This window comes from Girardinichthys multiradiatus, chromosome 4 (assembly GCF_021462225.1).
Source record: "Girardinichthys multiradiatus isolate DD_20200921_A chromosome 4, DD_fGirMul_XY1, whole genome shotgun sequence".
NCBI lineage: Eukaryota > Metazoa > Chordata > Actinopteri > Cyprinodontiformes > Goodeidae > Girardinichthys > Girardinichthys multiradiatus.
Genome location: NC_061797.1, coordinates 23,076,845 through 23,090,386, shown reverse-complemented (window position 1 = coordinate 23,090,386; position 13,542 = coordinate 23,076,845). Strand labels below are relative to the sequence as shown.

At 37.6% G+C, this 13,542-nt stretch overlaps 3 protein-coding genes across 3 annotated transcripts in view; 1 reads left to right on the top strand and 2 right to left on the bottom strand.

Moving 5' to 3' along the window:
• cdh16 (cadherin 16, KSP-cadherin) overlaps nucleotides 1-4,967 on the bottom strand; it is a 32,730-nt gene extending 27,763 nt beyond the window's left edge. The window contains exons 1-6 of the mRNA XM_047363306.1: nucleotides 4,938-4,967; nucleotides 4,426-4,476; nucleotides 4,229-4,321; nucleotides 1,503-1,637; nucleotides 1,155-1,311; nucleotides 538-696 (exon numbers count right to left, since the gene is read on the bottom strand). Of these exons, the coding sequence (XP_047219262.1) occupies nucleotides 538-696; nucleotides 1,155-1,311; nucleotides 1,503-1,637; nucleotides 4,229-4,321; nucleotides 4,426-4,470 (589 nt within the window). The 5' untranslated portion in view covers nucleotides 4,471-4,476; nucleotides 4,938-4,967. The remainder of the gene's footprint in view (nucleotides 1-537; nucleotides 697-1,154; nucleotides 1,312-1,502; nucleotides 1,638-4,228; nucleotides 4,322-4,425; nucleotides 4,477-4,937) is intronic.
• A 327-nt stretch (nucleotides 4,968-5,294) lies between these two features.
• On the bottom strand, nucleotides 5,295-8,232 carry rrad (Ras-related associated with diabetes). Its single transcript, XM_047363305.1, has 5 exons — nucleotides 7,806-8,232; nucleotides 7,184-7,575; nucleotides 6,632-6,705; nucleotides 6,323-6,527; nucleotides 5,295-6,190 (listed from the first exon to the last, which is right to left on the bottom strand). Exons 2-5 carry the CDS (start codon nucleotides 7,554-7,556, stop codon nucleotides 5,913-5,915), a joined length of 930 nt encoding a protein of 309 aa, XP_047219261.1. The 5' UTR covers nucleotides 7,557-7,575; nucleotides 7,806-8,232; the 3' UTR covers nucleotides 5,295-5,912.
• Nucleotides 8,233-9,891: 1,659 nt separating this feature from the next.
• On the top strand, nucleotides 9,892-13,492 carry LOC124867081 (ATP synthase F(0) complex subunit C3, mitochondrial-like). The gene is made up of 5 exons (XM_047363303.1): nucleotides 9,892-9,954; nucleotides 10,224-10,316; nucleotides 11,445-11,516; nucleotides 12,570-12,769; nucleotides 13,129-13,492. Exons 2-5 carry the CDS (start codon nucleotides 10,278-10,280, stop codon nucleotides 13,241-13,243), a joined length of 426 nt encoding a protein of 141 aa, XP_047219259.1. The 5' UTR covers nucleotides 9,892-9,954; nucleotides 10,224-10,277; the 3' UTR covers nucleotides 13,244-13,492.
• Nucleotides 13,493-13,542: the final 50 nt, after the last annotated feature.

Sequence of the window (13,542 nt, the reverse complement as noted above, 5' to 3'; positions counted from 1 at the left end):
AATGGAGGTTTTTCATAGCAATGATGTACACAATCAGATTTCCTTGATAACTCAAGAAATGCTATAACAAGAAGATTTAACCAAATATGTGACATCAATCGTCTGTGTTAAACATGGAGCCAAAGAAAAAACAATTAGTGCCAGAGCAAAATAAACGTACTACATGTACTCTGTTTGCTGAAATAGAGTGATCACATAGGCATTTACAGCAACAAGGTGGCTGCAGTAGCAATCTGAAGGGATATTAAAGGTGTTGTGAAAATATGTTTCACACCTCCTTTATCTACAAGTCCTTTCCAAGCTTTTAGATGGCTAGAAATCCAGGTATTTGATATAAGGATACCCAACTGATGAATATACATACTGCAGACCTTTTTGCGGACATGTGGCACATTAAAATTTTTGTGACAGAGGTTTTGCTACTTTATTTCCTAGCATTCTGACTTTTGATATGTTATAATAATTATTAGTAGTATTATTATAATAATGTTTTACTCATTATTAGTGAAGTTATGTTACATAAGTGCATCAACTGACCTTCCTCAGTGAGGGAAACCTCTCCAGTAGTGGAGTCAATGAAGAACATTTGACTGGAGGGAATCCTGGGCGTTTGCTCCATCAGGCTGAACCGCAGCTCAGCATGAGCTGTGTTTCGGTCATCGCGATCGTGAGCCTCCACTTGCATGAATGGGATCCCTAATAGACACAGAAGATGCAGACACAATAAAGTTAAAGGACAATTAAAACAACAGATGGAAAACAGGCATCGTTCCACTGGGCACTGTATGTATTTCATTTTAAATACAGTGGTATTAATACAAAATGGAGCATGTACATATACATATTTAAAGTGGGGATTGAAAAATCATTTTCAATCAACTGTGCAACCTTTTTAAGGCTTATGATTACAAGAATTCCTTAAGTAACATATTTAATTTACAGAAAAATATTAACATTATATAAAAGTAAACATTTTTATATTGGTATTTTATTGTTCTTGTGCATCTTAGCTGAAAAAATACCCTGAAAAAATACATAAAAATGAAAAGAAGCCATGGTTGGGATATTATTTTCATCATATTTGACATATTAGGACAAAGAAATGCCCAGTGGATGATAATCGATGGCCATGGAAGACCTTAACGTTCTTGTACCTTTGAGAAGCCCAAGCTGCACACTGCCTCTCATGCTCTCCTCTATGAAGGTGGGCACATTGTCATTCTTGTCAATGACACACACTTCCACAGTAAAGCTCTGTCGATGAGTCAACGATCTGATGTTCTGAATGACGCCTGATGGCTTGAAGGACACCTGCAGTACAGATATCATAACCCTGAGCTCAGTGTGCTTTGTTTTAGCATGACTCACAGTTACTCACAATCAAATCAGAGATTGATAAAATCTTTATGCAACACCAAACATAGGATGAATGTAATTTAATATTGATGTGTGAAACAAATAAATTTTTTATATCTTGAATCTTAAACATGACAGTCTGCAACCTGTAAAGAGTACGATGGCTGTTTCTCTCTGTCCAGCGGTTTTATCGCATAAAGAAACTGAGCGTCTACTCCAAATATCCCCTCATCATCTCCAGTTAACACCAGGTCAGTGTAATTACTCGGCAGGTTGTGAAGCTGTACAAAAAAACAAAAAAACAAAATTGAAATATTAGTTTTTGGTGCTACTAAATTAGAGGCATAACACCAAGCAAGACAGCCCAGACACAAAACCAAAACAGATATCATGAAATTATTACTATGCAGTTAACAGAAATTCACAATATAAAGAATTCAAAGACTTGAACCATTGCATCACTAATTTAAATGCTATCTCTTTAAAGACATCATGCCAAACCATAAAATTATAATCCGCATTTCATTTGTCACAAGAACCTGCCCCTCAGATTTTATTTTTCCATTTCATTGGTAACAACTATAGAACGGCTTATTAGAACTGAATGCACAGTTTTTGTCCAAAACCTGTTTTAAAAGTATTAACTCCTTAGAGCATGTTTAACAATGAGTCCCCAATGATCCTTTATTTTAGATTTTTGTACAAGTACAGTGCCTTTCAATGCTATATACACAAATATACATCTTGACCTTTTTCACATTTTGTTGCATTACATTCACAAACCTCAGTGTATTTTATTGGATTTTATGTGACAGGCCAACACAAACAGTGCAGATTTGTAAAAAGGAAAGAAGGATAATTGGAGTCCAGCATCTTAACAAATACAAATCTAAAAGTGTGGTGTGCGTCTGCAATTTGCCCCTCAGTCAGTAGATTACAGAACCACCTCTCACTGCAATAACAGCAACTTCTTTTGGAGTATGTCTCTACAAGCTTTGCACATCTGGACGTGAAAATATTTGTCCAATTTATTTGCAAAACAGTTTAGGTTTAGTCAGATAGAGAACAAGCATATGTAAACAGCAATTGTTACCACAGGTATGGACTTTGACTGGACCATTCTAATACATGAATATTCTTTGATCTAAGCCGTTCCATTGTAGCTCTGGCTATTTGTTTAGGGTTGTTACCCTGCTGGAATGTGAACATCCACTACAGTCTTTGGTGTTTTGCAGCCTTTACCATATTGCATACAAGCTTCCCTGTCCAAAAGCATCCCCACAACATAAGGCTGGCACCACCATGTTTTACAGTGGTGAAATACAACGCATTTTGCATGTACAGCGAAGCCAAAAGGGATTCATACCCTTTTTATATGTAATGCATGTAATGCTAACATTTTAAAAGGGCCCAAACAAATTCCCAACTTGAATCTGGTAGAAAATCTGTGTAGGTTGCTAAATTATAGGGTGATAGCAAGGAGGATTTCCAACCCCAAAGACTTGGAGTTTATCACCAAAGATAAATTGCCAAAAGACCAGTGGAAACATTCAAAAGGCTGGTAAGCAATTATTAGATGGGTGTGATTACTGTAACGCCATTCAAATTTTTTCATTGATTATTGAGAAGGGTATACATATTCTTGGCATGCCTTTTATTGACAAAATGTTTATGAAAATAGAAAAAAAGCCGTTGTGTTCAAAACTAATACTCAGTTTATATTCTCACATTCTGAATGCCACATTATCTTGGACTATAATATAAAATCCCAATAAAGTAGAAAAATATTTGTGCTGGGAATGTGACAAAACATTAAAAAGATCAACAGATATGAATATTTTTGCAAGGGGCCGTAGAAATGTTGGAGGTGATTCCAAATATCCAAAGTGTGTGTCTCTATCCTGGTTAATCTTGAGAGGGACGGGTGACCTGTGCAGGATCTGCTCTGCCTCTTTTCTTGGACATGTTCCTGCCTCGTGCAACCCTGACCATGACAAAGCAAGAATGGAAAACAGATGGAAGGTTAAAGCAAAAATAAATCAGCCCTGAAAGTGTTTATTCAAAGCCCCCTTTGTGATTTGTAAAGAATGACACCAACCATGTTTTAGAGTAAGGTTTGCTAAATGAATCATGGAAGATGTTTAAATAAGCGAACAGGCGTGTGGGCCACTCTGTGACAAATGGAGCTGCATGAAAAGGTTTTTTACCTTGAGCAGATCTGAAGCAATTATTATGTCCAATCCATTTTGAACACAAAGCAGGGTTTTTTTTTAAAGCATTGAGCATGTCATGTTAATGACAATCTGGCAAAAATAGACTGGATATATGATTACGCAGGATGTATAGACATCACTGTAAAGCCAATCAGTGAGCCATACACTCATGATGCTGCGCAACCCAGAGGACGTCTGAGTGGCACGTAAGAATAAACCCCCCCCCCCCACCTGCCACCCAGCTGGACTAAACGCAGAGAATGGGTCAGATGGCAGAAAAGCACTGTGAACATGCCAATTATAGAAGACTGAAGACGCCAGCAAGTTTGTGCATCTTCAACCTTGAGCACAGAAAAAAAGGGTAGAAATAAAAAGAGGCAGATGCTATTTTGACTCACATTCATTTTCTTTCAGTTGAGAAATGTTGGTCTTTCATTATGCAATGATGAAATTGTTAACAGGACAACGGGACATGACTGAAATTTATATTTTGTCTTACAACACTGGCAACTTTTATTATAATGCTTTGTGCTTTTTAATGCCATTCATACATATTTTATTTTCATGGGATAATTTTGGGGATTAATTTTCATTTTAGTTTTTTAAACTGATGTTTTTGTTTGTATTTAGAAAACTTCAAGTAAACTGTGGGGTCTTACCTTAGCTAGATACCATGGGAAAATGCCATCATAGTTTTCAGGAACACCAATTTTGACATTTGCGCCTGAGCAGTGTTGCAAAAGCGTTGACAGCTATGAAACAGGACAATGTGTGCCTTATTAATAATTACTGTCATTTTTAATGTATTTAGATTCTTAGACAAGCAACAAATAATTAAGAGAAAAATTAAACTTACTAAAAGTCCTGCAAGGAGCATTGGTGTGGCTTCACTGTCACCCATCTGTTCCTGTAAATGTGGCACATTCACTGTGTCTTAAACCTACCAATGATCAACACACACACTGTCTTTCTTAATGATTTATCTCTGTGGTATTCTTTAAAACTATGCACCAAAAATAGACCCACACAGGATCAACCACGACAGTTTACAGGACAGAAAACCAACAAAGATGTTTTGAGTTTGAAATACAACTTGTGCATGTTAAAGTTAAACTGTTAAAGTTAATGTTAAACTGAATTCAAAGAATAATTCAGCCATGTCTTAAACTCTGACAAACATGCAATGGATGAAGCCATCAACCATCTTAAAGGTAAGTCTCCAACTCCAAGATTAAACAGTGAATAAAAAAACAACACCTGATTATTAAACACATCCAATGATGTTAAGCAAAAATAAAAAGATTGCACCTGTTACAGTACATGTATGGTGCATGCATGCATACAAAAAAGTAATAACGACCACCTTACCTTCTCCAGATGATGCTTGCACTACCTACCTCTAAGAGCTCTGAGAGAACTTTGAATTGGGTGGGACATTTGTACACTTGGACACGTTTGGGTGGATTAATGTTTAACACTCTGAGAGAAAAAAAACAGGCTTAACTACCCTATTTCCTTTCTTTAAAGCTAATAGGCAGAGAGGTTTCGTTCCGCTGATTGGATCAAATAAATATTCATGAGCAGATCACTAACCTACACATCTACTTCTTCTTAGTCACATTCTGCGTATTATGTTGCCAGGGTAACAATGAGAGGATAAAAATGCTTTTTTATTTAACATTTTATTGAAAAAGAAAATCAATGTAAACAAAAAAAAAATCAAACAATGTCAAGGCTCACATGACCAACTTATTGCTTTACTCATACTTTCACAACCTGAATTCAATGTCATGAAACAACACAGATTAAAAGAGGTTTTGCCTAAGCTTTGAGTAGTCTTCAGTAACTTGGCCAAGGCACGAACCTGCGCACCGTCATTCAAGTAAATATTAGAACCCCAGATGACCTTGATAACAATGAGATGTTTGTTGCATTCAGCACTATGCCTACTTATTCTATATACATCAATCCCCTTCAATAACGGAGCACAACAACCAAATAGCAAGACAATCTTTGCACCTCATTAGAAATAACATATTAGATCTTTTAGAGAAAAGAATCCTTATATGATGGCAAAATGTTTAAGGCAGACTGTAAAGTAAAATTTAGCAAAGCTTTAGAAGTTATTACCTTTATCATGATATCATTTTACAATACCAGTCTTTTTTTTTTTTTGCAAATTACATCCTGTCTTAGCTCTTGGTTTGTGCAGTAAAAAACAAAAATATATTCTGTACAGCTCTATCAGTCCTTTAGAATTGGCGTTGAAACACACACAGGATTTGGTCTTCAGAGGCCAAAGAAAAAAATAAAATAAAGCAGTCTGTCTATCCCATGTGCAGCTCAGAGAACCGTAAGGTCATGGCATGACTTGGACTTTTGTCTGAAGGCCATCTTCTTGTTTTTGCGTGCTACCATGCGACCCAAAAAGCGCTTGGCCTTCTTGCTGATGCTCTCTCTGCGCCTGCAGTTGGCCATGCGGCGCGCGTTTTCCTCCTTGCTGTCTTTCCTCAAACGGATCTGTCTAACGATGCCTTCGAACAAGGCATGCACGTTGTGGTGAAGCGATGCGGACGTCTCAATGAACTTGCAGTCAAACACCACGGCACAGGCACTTCCCTCTGTAATCCAAAGAACATGAGGAAAAGAAGATTTAGAGATCTACTATTCGAAACCACAAATTACTTGTCTGGTTTTAATGCTCTTTTTTACATTTCTCATGTGTTTCTCACTGATTAATTACACTAACTCACCCTCAACTGACACCTCTCTGGACCGCACCAGGTCACTTTTGTTGCCAACAAGGATTATAGGAATGTTTTCGGACTGCCTTGCCCGACGAAGCTGGATACGAAGTTCTGATGCCTTCTCGAAGCTTGACTTGTCTGTCACTGAGTACACGATGATGTAAGCGTCTCCCATCCTCATGCACTGCTCTTTTAGCCACTGACTGTTATCCTTTGGAAGAGAAAACAGACACCAATGTGAGGCCCGGCCAGTCTTTACAAATAAGATATCGATCAATGGGGAAAAACAATGCATTAATAACATATAACTCTCACCTGCTCCCAGATGTCATAGAGCAAAATGGAAGCTTCCTCTTCATCAACAACAATAGATCTGTCATAAGTGTTTCCTGAAGGGGGGAGGGATAAATATTAGGTTACATTCTGGAAGCAGAACAATCCTATCTGTTATCTGCGTTACAGTTCCTTTCTTTTTCATATTTTTTCCTAGGTCCCTCAATATTTAAGGAAAATGTTGGTCATACACCAGCAAAAAATTTATTTTCTATATTTTCTCTTTAAATTATGCTCTTAGGTGTGTGTTTCCAAGAGAGTACTCTAAATGGGAATATGTAAATCACTTCATCCACATGGTTTTAACAGTAAATCTCAATTACTGTGCAAAGATGTCTATATTCTTAATTTTAAAATGTTTAATGCATTACACTTTAGTATTTCTACTTCTCCAACAATTTTGTAATTCTTGATATTTTAAATATATAGAAACAACCACACAAATACCACACTGAAACACTGTATGAATGAAGAACTTCATTGAATGTGTATATGAATGTAGGCTGATGACTCATCCTCGACATCACCATTTACCTGCTTCATCGCAGTCGTGACCGGCGTCCTCAAGCCCTCCAAAGACGCGCGCCAGGCTGGACTTGCCGACCCCGTGCTCCCCGAGGAGGACCACCTTGTACACCTGGGAGTCTGTCTCGCTGCCGGTGGAGATCACAGAGTCGGAGGAGTCTGAGGCACAGCTACCTCGGTGCTCCTCACTCGGGGAGTAGGACGTGCAGCGTAGTAGGTTGGAAAGCTCGTCGGTTTGTCCCGTCTGCGGCGTCGTGGCGCGCAGGTCCCGGTCATCTACGGGCATGCTTCTCCTGTGCAGGTTGGGAAGGTTCATGGGGAACGGAACGCTTCCTCTCCTCTTCTCCATGTTCCGCAATTTGTCACCCTTGTTCAAAGTCATTGTGGGGTTTACAGAGGGTCTGTGGGTAGATGCGCCATGCGTAAATATGCGATTTTTTTCTTGAATCATATTTACATAAAGTTAAACTTAATGGATGTGTATATAATAGTTTTACAACTCAGGCAATAAAAGAAGTCGTGCAATAAAATTAAAGCGCCTGATCTGAACACATACTTTATATCAAACCGAATAGTAAAACCCAAACTCAAATACTGTTCAAGATTTTCTTTAGATATAAAATACACTTACTCTGAGCTGATAAATAAATCCAACGAAAGTTATCCTGTAATCCTTGCTTTAGAAACTCGCAGCAGTCAAAAAGATGGTTTTGCTTCAGTCTGATCAAAGCCGCTGCTCAGCCTTTTTATAGCGGACAGGAGTGACGTCGACAGGGATTCGCCCCAAAGAGTCACGTCTCCATTTATTATGATGGTGCGTAACGGTACCATCACGCAGAGGAGGGGGTGTATGACTGGAAAGGCTGAGGAATCTCCCTTCCGCAGCACCAAATGGAGCTCATAGTTGAGTGGGCGGCCAGAGATGAATTTTTTGAAGAGGGGAAGCCCACTTAAGCACATTTGGTGTAAAAAATATAACAGAAATGGCATCTGCAATGTGCAAGCTGCACAACATATCCAAAAGGAAACTGTACGAAATTCTTTTTAGTGACATTGATAATGAACAAGGAAGCCTAATCAGGATTGCAATATCAGATATGTCGATTATTTTGATTTTATAACGGTGAGATTCAAATTATGCATATGAGGGAGATTTTGCTCACATCATAGTTTAACACTTAAAATCGTGGGTAGAAAATGAAAAAAAAAATGCACATTCTGATGCATATTCATAAACCTGCCACAGATTTTAAACACATCAAAATTCTCCACACGTAGCAGCCAATTGTCATTCACCCCCATGCACCACCTGTTTCAAAAATGAAAGAAACGCTGTAAAAGCACAATCTGCAGCTGCACCCTCTTTCTTGTCTGGTCTGACCTTACAGGAACAAGAACGGTTTAATTTTAATGGTCCATGCCTGGAACCAAAGTATGCCAAATTAAGCTTCATAATGTAAGAATAAAACGGGATCTAGTACATTTGGGGTTCCTCTCTCTCACCATCACACGGGTTCAGAAAATTAACATATGTTGTATTGCTGCCCTCTTGTGGCTGTTTTTCGAGCAAAGCACTTGAATCTTAGCATATAGAATAGAATAGAATAGAATAGAATAGAATATCCCCTTAGGTGTTTGTCAGTAGGAAAATTTCATTGTATCAGGTACCAGGGGTAACATTTTATACTTATTATCCAAATAGTATTTGTTGCACTAACAGAAAGCTCTCAGAATTACTTGTCTCTTTCTAATCAACTGCTGATTTGTTCAGTGACAGTCCAGTTTTACAAATCAATATAGAATTCAAATAAGCAGACCCAAAAAAATGTCTACTGTAAAGATTGCGTATTCATTTACTCACTCTCTGTTGGATTACAAACTGTTATTTTTTGTGTATCCTCTTACATATTTTAATTGTTTTTATAAGTATTGTTAACTTACTATATGTAGCATTGTTCTTAAAACCCAAAACATAATTTAGATCCATAATAATGGCAAAATGGGTTCATTCAAGAACTGCAAGAACAACTATAATTAAAGTATGCTTGTTTATGCAGCAATACAAACAGTACATAAACTCTAAATCTCATGGTCACATCTCAATCTACTTAAAGGTTTATGGTGAAAATTTATAGGAAACTCCACTCTGCACAGCTGATCTATCGCTGTCTTTATTACAGTGTAAACCTTAATGATGAAGATTTCAAGTTGTCTTAAAAGCTGGATTAGGTGTGACAAAGTCATTATTGTAATGTTTTTGGATTGTGATACCACATTATTTTCCCCAACACTAAGCAGATTTTTTTCCTCTTCTTGATCTGAGAAAAAATTTGCTATTGAGTACAACAATGGCATTTTAAAATATATACAAAACCAGAGCAATTAGTTGTTAAAAAAATAGTTTTGTGTTATGTGATTTGTTTGACTTTGGTCAAAAGTAAATCAACTGTCTGAGCATCTTCCAAGAATATTTTAAAAGGCATGACAAGTAGTCGTAGTAAACTAGTAACTGTAACTGGAATAATCAATTAATCAAGAAGCGAAAACGTCTTTGAGTAATAAAATACATCAATAAACATTTCTATGAGGTAATTTTTAATCGTTATATTTGTGATAAAAAAATCTTGACATCTCTGAGAAAAAGGTGATGTAATTTAACAGCCTACCTGTTGGGGGCAGAGGTGAGCTCTTCATGCCTTTTGTGTACAGACAACTCATAAGACAAGTCGAAAAATACGCATGCGTCTACCTCTGGTTTGTTCGACCTCTACAACAGACCGGTGAGTGCTAACCTCCTCCGTGATAAATTGAGTTTCAATGACTTTTATAAGCCTCTTGTTCGGTATTTTGTATCTTTATCGTCTGCAGCACCGTTTCTTCTTTTTGATTACCAACGATCTTCGTTTAGTAACTCTGTGCGGTCTTTGCAGCCGAGCTTGACCTTTTTGTGCGTCAGCTGAAGCTAAATGATTTAAGTCTTATCCACCAAGCAAAGCTGGCTCACTGATTTAAACTGTACCTCACTTTGTTTCATCTATTGCTTTTGCAGACATTAAATATTCGCCGGCTGCTCCGCCTGATTTGACCTAAACGATCAATCGTAATGTATGCCTGCGCTAAGTTCGTCTCCACGCCCTCTCTGGTGAGTTGACTTAAATGAATGGTGACTAATCAAAGTGACGAGCGCTAAGCAGCGCCTTTTTAGTGCGGGTCAGAGACCAGGTGTGTTATTTGCTGTCTGTAAGGACAGAACGGTCAGAAGCTACACGGCAGCTAACGCTGCTAACTCACTGTCACCGCGCTGTCTTTGACCCCCTGCTAAAGTCAGCTGAGCTCACACCTGCAAGGACGAAGCAGTCAAGACAAATCACCACCTGTCTGTTGTAGCCACATGGAGAACTGTGGCTTATGGTGTTTAAGATGGTATAAATATATATGCAATTTAAACAAAACTATGATGTATATTGAGAAACGGCCTAATTCAAGGTACAGACTTTGTATTAGGACAGTTAACCCAAAGAAACTTTAGGTCAGTGTTGCTATTATTGCTGGGTTCAATTTATTTATATATCAATTTTATTATTTTTTACAACAAGTCAAATATTGAAGTAAATGAGAAAAACATTTTTCTACTGATAAAATGTCAGCTGGTTTCTGCTAATCTTAAAAATTGAGTTTTAGAAAAATGTTTAATGACTTTTAAAATGTTGGCGATAATCTTAATATTATCCTATATTTCTTGTAGACAGTATAGCCATGATTTATATACAGGTTGAATTAAGAAGAGGTAGGGTTTAATAAGCATTTGCTATCTCATCCTGTTTAAATTATAAATTAATTAATTTTATTTGTTCTTGCATATAATTGTAACCTCAATAATGAAGCTTGATTGACATGCTGGGAAATATTCTCAGTCATCCAGGACATGCTAAATCCAAAAAAGATTAAAAAACAAAACAAAACTGGACTTCAATTCTTGTAGTAGAAGACATTTCGCTTGTCATCTGAGAGACTTTCTCAGTTTAGAGCTAGGGAGGGAGAAGCTCCAAGGTTTTAAGCTGTCTGGGATGTGCCATTGGTTTGAAACTGACTGGGTGTGTATGTTAAAGCTAAACTGTATGTTTTTGAAAGATGAAATCTGAGGCTTCCTCCTCTGTTGTCCTCAGTAACATCAGTCTTAATTCTATAGGCCTCAAGCAACTCTGGCACTTTATTGTAAACTTGTATTTAATGATTACTCGTTTGTTTACCCCCTTTTCCCCCTTCTCAGGTCCGTGCTGGATCCCGGGCACTTTACAGACCACTCTCGGCGGCGGTAGTCTCAGACAGCAGGAAAGCAGAGGTGAGAACGGTCTTGATGCACAGATTATTTGGTCAGTGTGCAGAAATGATGGCTCATTTAGTTTTCTGTGTTTCACATGCAAGTACTGACTCAACAACTGTATAGGATTTGGTAGTTAATTATTTAGTGAGCGACAGGGGCTTGACTGGAACAAAGAAGTGCACCTAAATTATGCTGTTAGATGTGAGGGGATGGATAAATGCAGAATATCTTTTATTAAAGGTTTCCTATTTGGGAATTACTGGAACATTTTGAGTTTGCTTTTAGCTTTCTTCGGGTTATGTAACATGAAATACTTCAGCTGAAGCAAACGCCATCTCTGCATCAGCATATAAGGTTAAACTGAACCTTGCTAAAGCCTTCACTTAATGCTCCATAACCTGTCATCACAAAATGATGAAATAAAAGCAGAAACTTTGTCTCTCTGGTTTGAGTTTAATAGCAGAGGCACACGAAATGTTTGTATTCCATTTTTCTAAGGCTACTACAACTTGGAAACATCTAACATTGTTTGTGTCTTGCTTCATTCCCTTCATATTTTTATAAAATACACCTGCATAGGTTTACAATGATGGTATTGACCAAGTTTTAATTTGTTTTAAAACTGATGACCAGGAGGATTCGGCAAGAACAATTACCTCGCAGAATAAACTTGTTTCCAGTCTGAATGATTTGTGTGCTAGAGAACATCTGATCTTTGTTTTAATGTGATTCAGGATCTTAAAGAGTAAAAAAATGTCAGTGGTTTAATTTTTATTTTACATATATTGACATTTTTAAGTGACATTTGAAAACTCTGAATTGTGCATCCAATAGGTGAATCCCAAAGTGGTCAGTTGGATTTAATCCTCATCAAAACCTTAAATGAGACTCTGAACCCCTGCAGTTGGAGTTTTTGTTGAGTTGATCAGTTTTACTTATGTTTTTAGTATAAAGATATACTGAAAATAATTGCATAAAAATAGATTTTTGCCTTTTTTAAATAATTTTAAGAAATCGGGAGTTTTCTGTAAATGTACTCTTTTGTTTTGTGTTTCAATCACTGATTTGTAGACTGCATCACTCCTGGCACCACCAAGTACTGCAGCCTCCCAGCAGCAGGTGGCAGTGCGGGGATTCCAGACCAGTGCTGTGAGCCGTGATATTGACACTGCTGCAAAGTTCATCGGAGCAGGAGCTGCCACTGTTGGTGTAGCTGGATCTGGAGCTGGTATTGGGACGGTGTTTGGCAGTCTTATTATTGGATATGCCAGGTATGACTTGAGGATGTCTTTAATTTTTACTGCAATTGTTGTGCTTTTTAAAACCCTGTTTGTTAAAGTCCGTTTGGTCTTAACAAATATTGTCATCGTCATGGCCAGAGACAGATTCTTCTGTACTTCTTAGTGTCCATCTTTGGGTGGAAACACAGGATTAAAGAAAAGGAGATTCAGTAACAAATCCTTGTGACTACATCTGTTGTACAGTCTTACGAATCAGGAATCATGGAAATATTTACCTTTTTCATTTAGCAGCTCTTTAGAGGCAAAGAGAAATAGGTATGAAAAAAAAAAGATTTCATAAACTGTTTTAACTACCTTTGATTTCTGCTCTGCCCGTCTTTTCTCAACAGGAACCCCTCTCTGAAGCAGCAGCTGTTTTCTTACGCCATCCTGGGCTTTGCTCTGTCTGAAGCTATGGGTCTCTTCTGTCTGATGGTTGCATTCCTCATTCTTTTCGCCATGTAAACATCTTGGCCTCTACTGTACAAGGACACATCATAATGTTAACAAGAGTCAGCAGTTGGAATAGAAGGATGATTTCAGCTCATTGTGTTGTCTAAATCTTATCAGTGTTTCTTGGAAGATTTGTAATCTGATGTTGGGAACCTCTGCTAAACTCAAATCATTGCCATGATGGGTCTGAACGACTGTATTTTATTGAAGGGTTTGTTAACACACATGCAGCCTGTAATGGAAATAAAACACTGAATTCTTCATCTGGTTTTTTGTTTGTTTTTTTAACGAAGGATGTAGAATCCCAAAAA

What these genes read in the sequence shown, in the direction of transcription:
- rrad (XM_047363305.1), bottom strand. Translation starts at nt 7,556, where the DNA reads ATGACTTTGAACAAGGGTGACAAATTGCGGAACATGGAGAAGAGGAGA. An exon ending in TCTATGACATCTGGGAGCAG is followed by an intron (nt 6,528 to 6,631) that starts GTGAGAGTTATA and finishes TCTCTTCCAAAG; the next exon opens with GATAACAGTCAGTGGCTAAA. An exon ending in CAGAGAGGTGTCAGTTGAGG is followed by an intron (nt 6,191 to 6,322) that starts GTGAGTTAGTGT and finishes TTTGGATTACAG; the next exon opens with AGGGAAGTGCCTGTGCCGTG.
- LOC124867081 (XM_047363303.1), top strand. Translation starts at nt 10,278, where the DNA reads ATGTATGCCTGCGCTAAGTTCGTCTCCACGCCCTCTCTG. An exon ending in TCGTCTCCACGCCCTCTCTG is followed by an intron (nt 10,317 to 11,444) that starts GTGAGTTGACTT and finishes CCCCCTTCTCAG; the next exon opens with GTCCGTGCTGGATCCCGGGC. An exon ending in CTTATTATTGGATATGCCAG is followed by an intron (nt 12,770 to 13,128) that starts GTATGACTTGAG and finishes TTTTCTCAACAG; the next exon opens with GAACCCCTCTCTGAAGCAGC.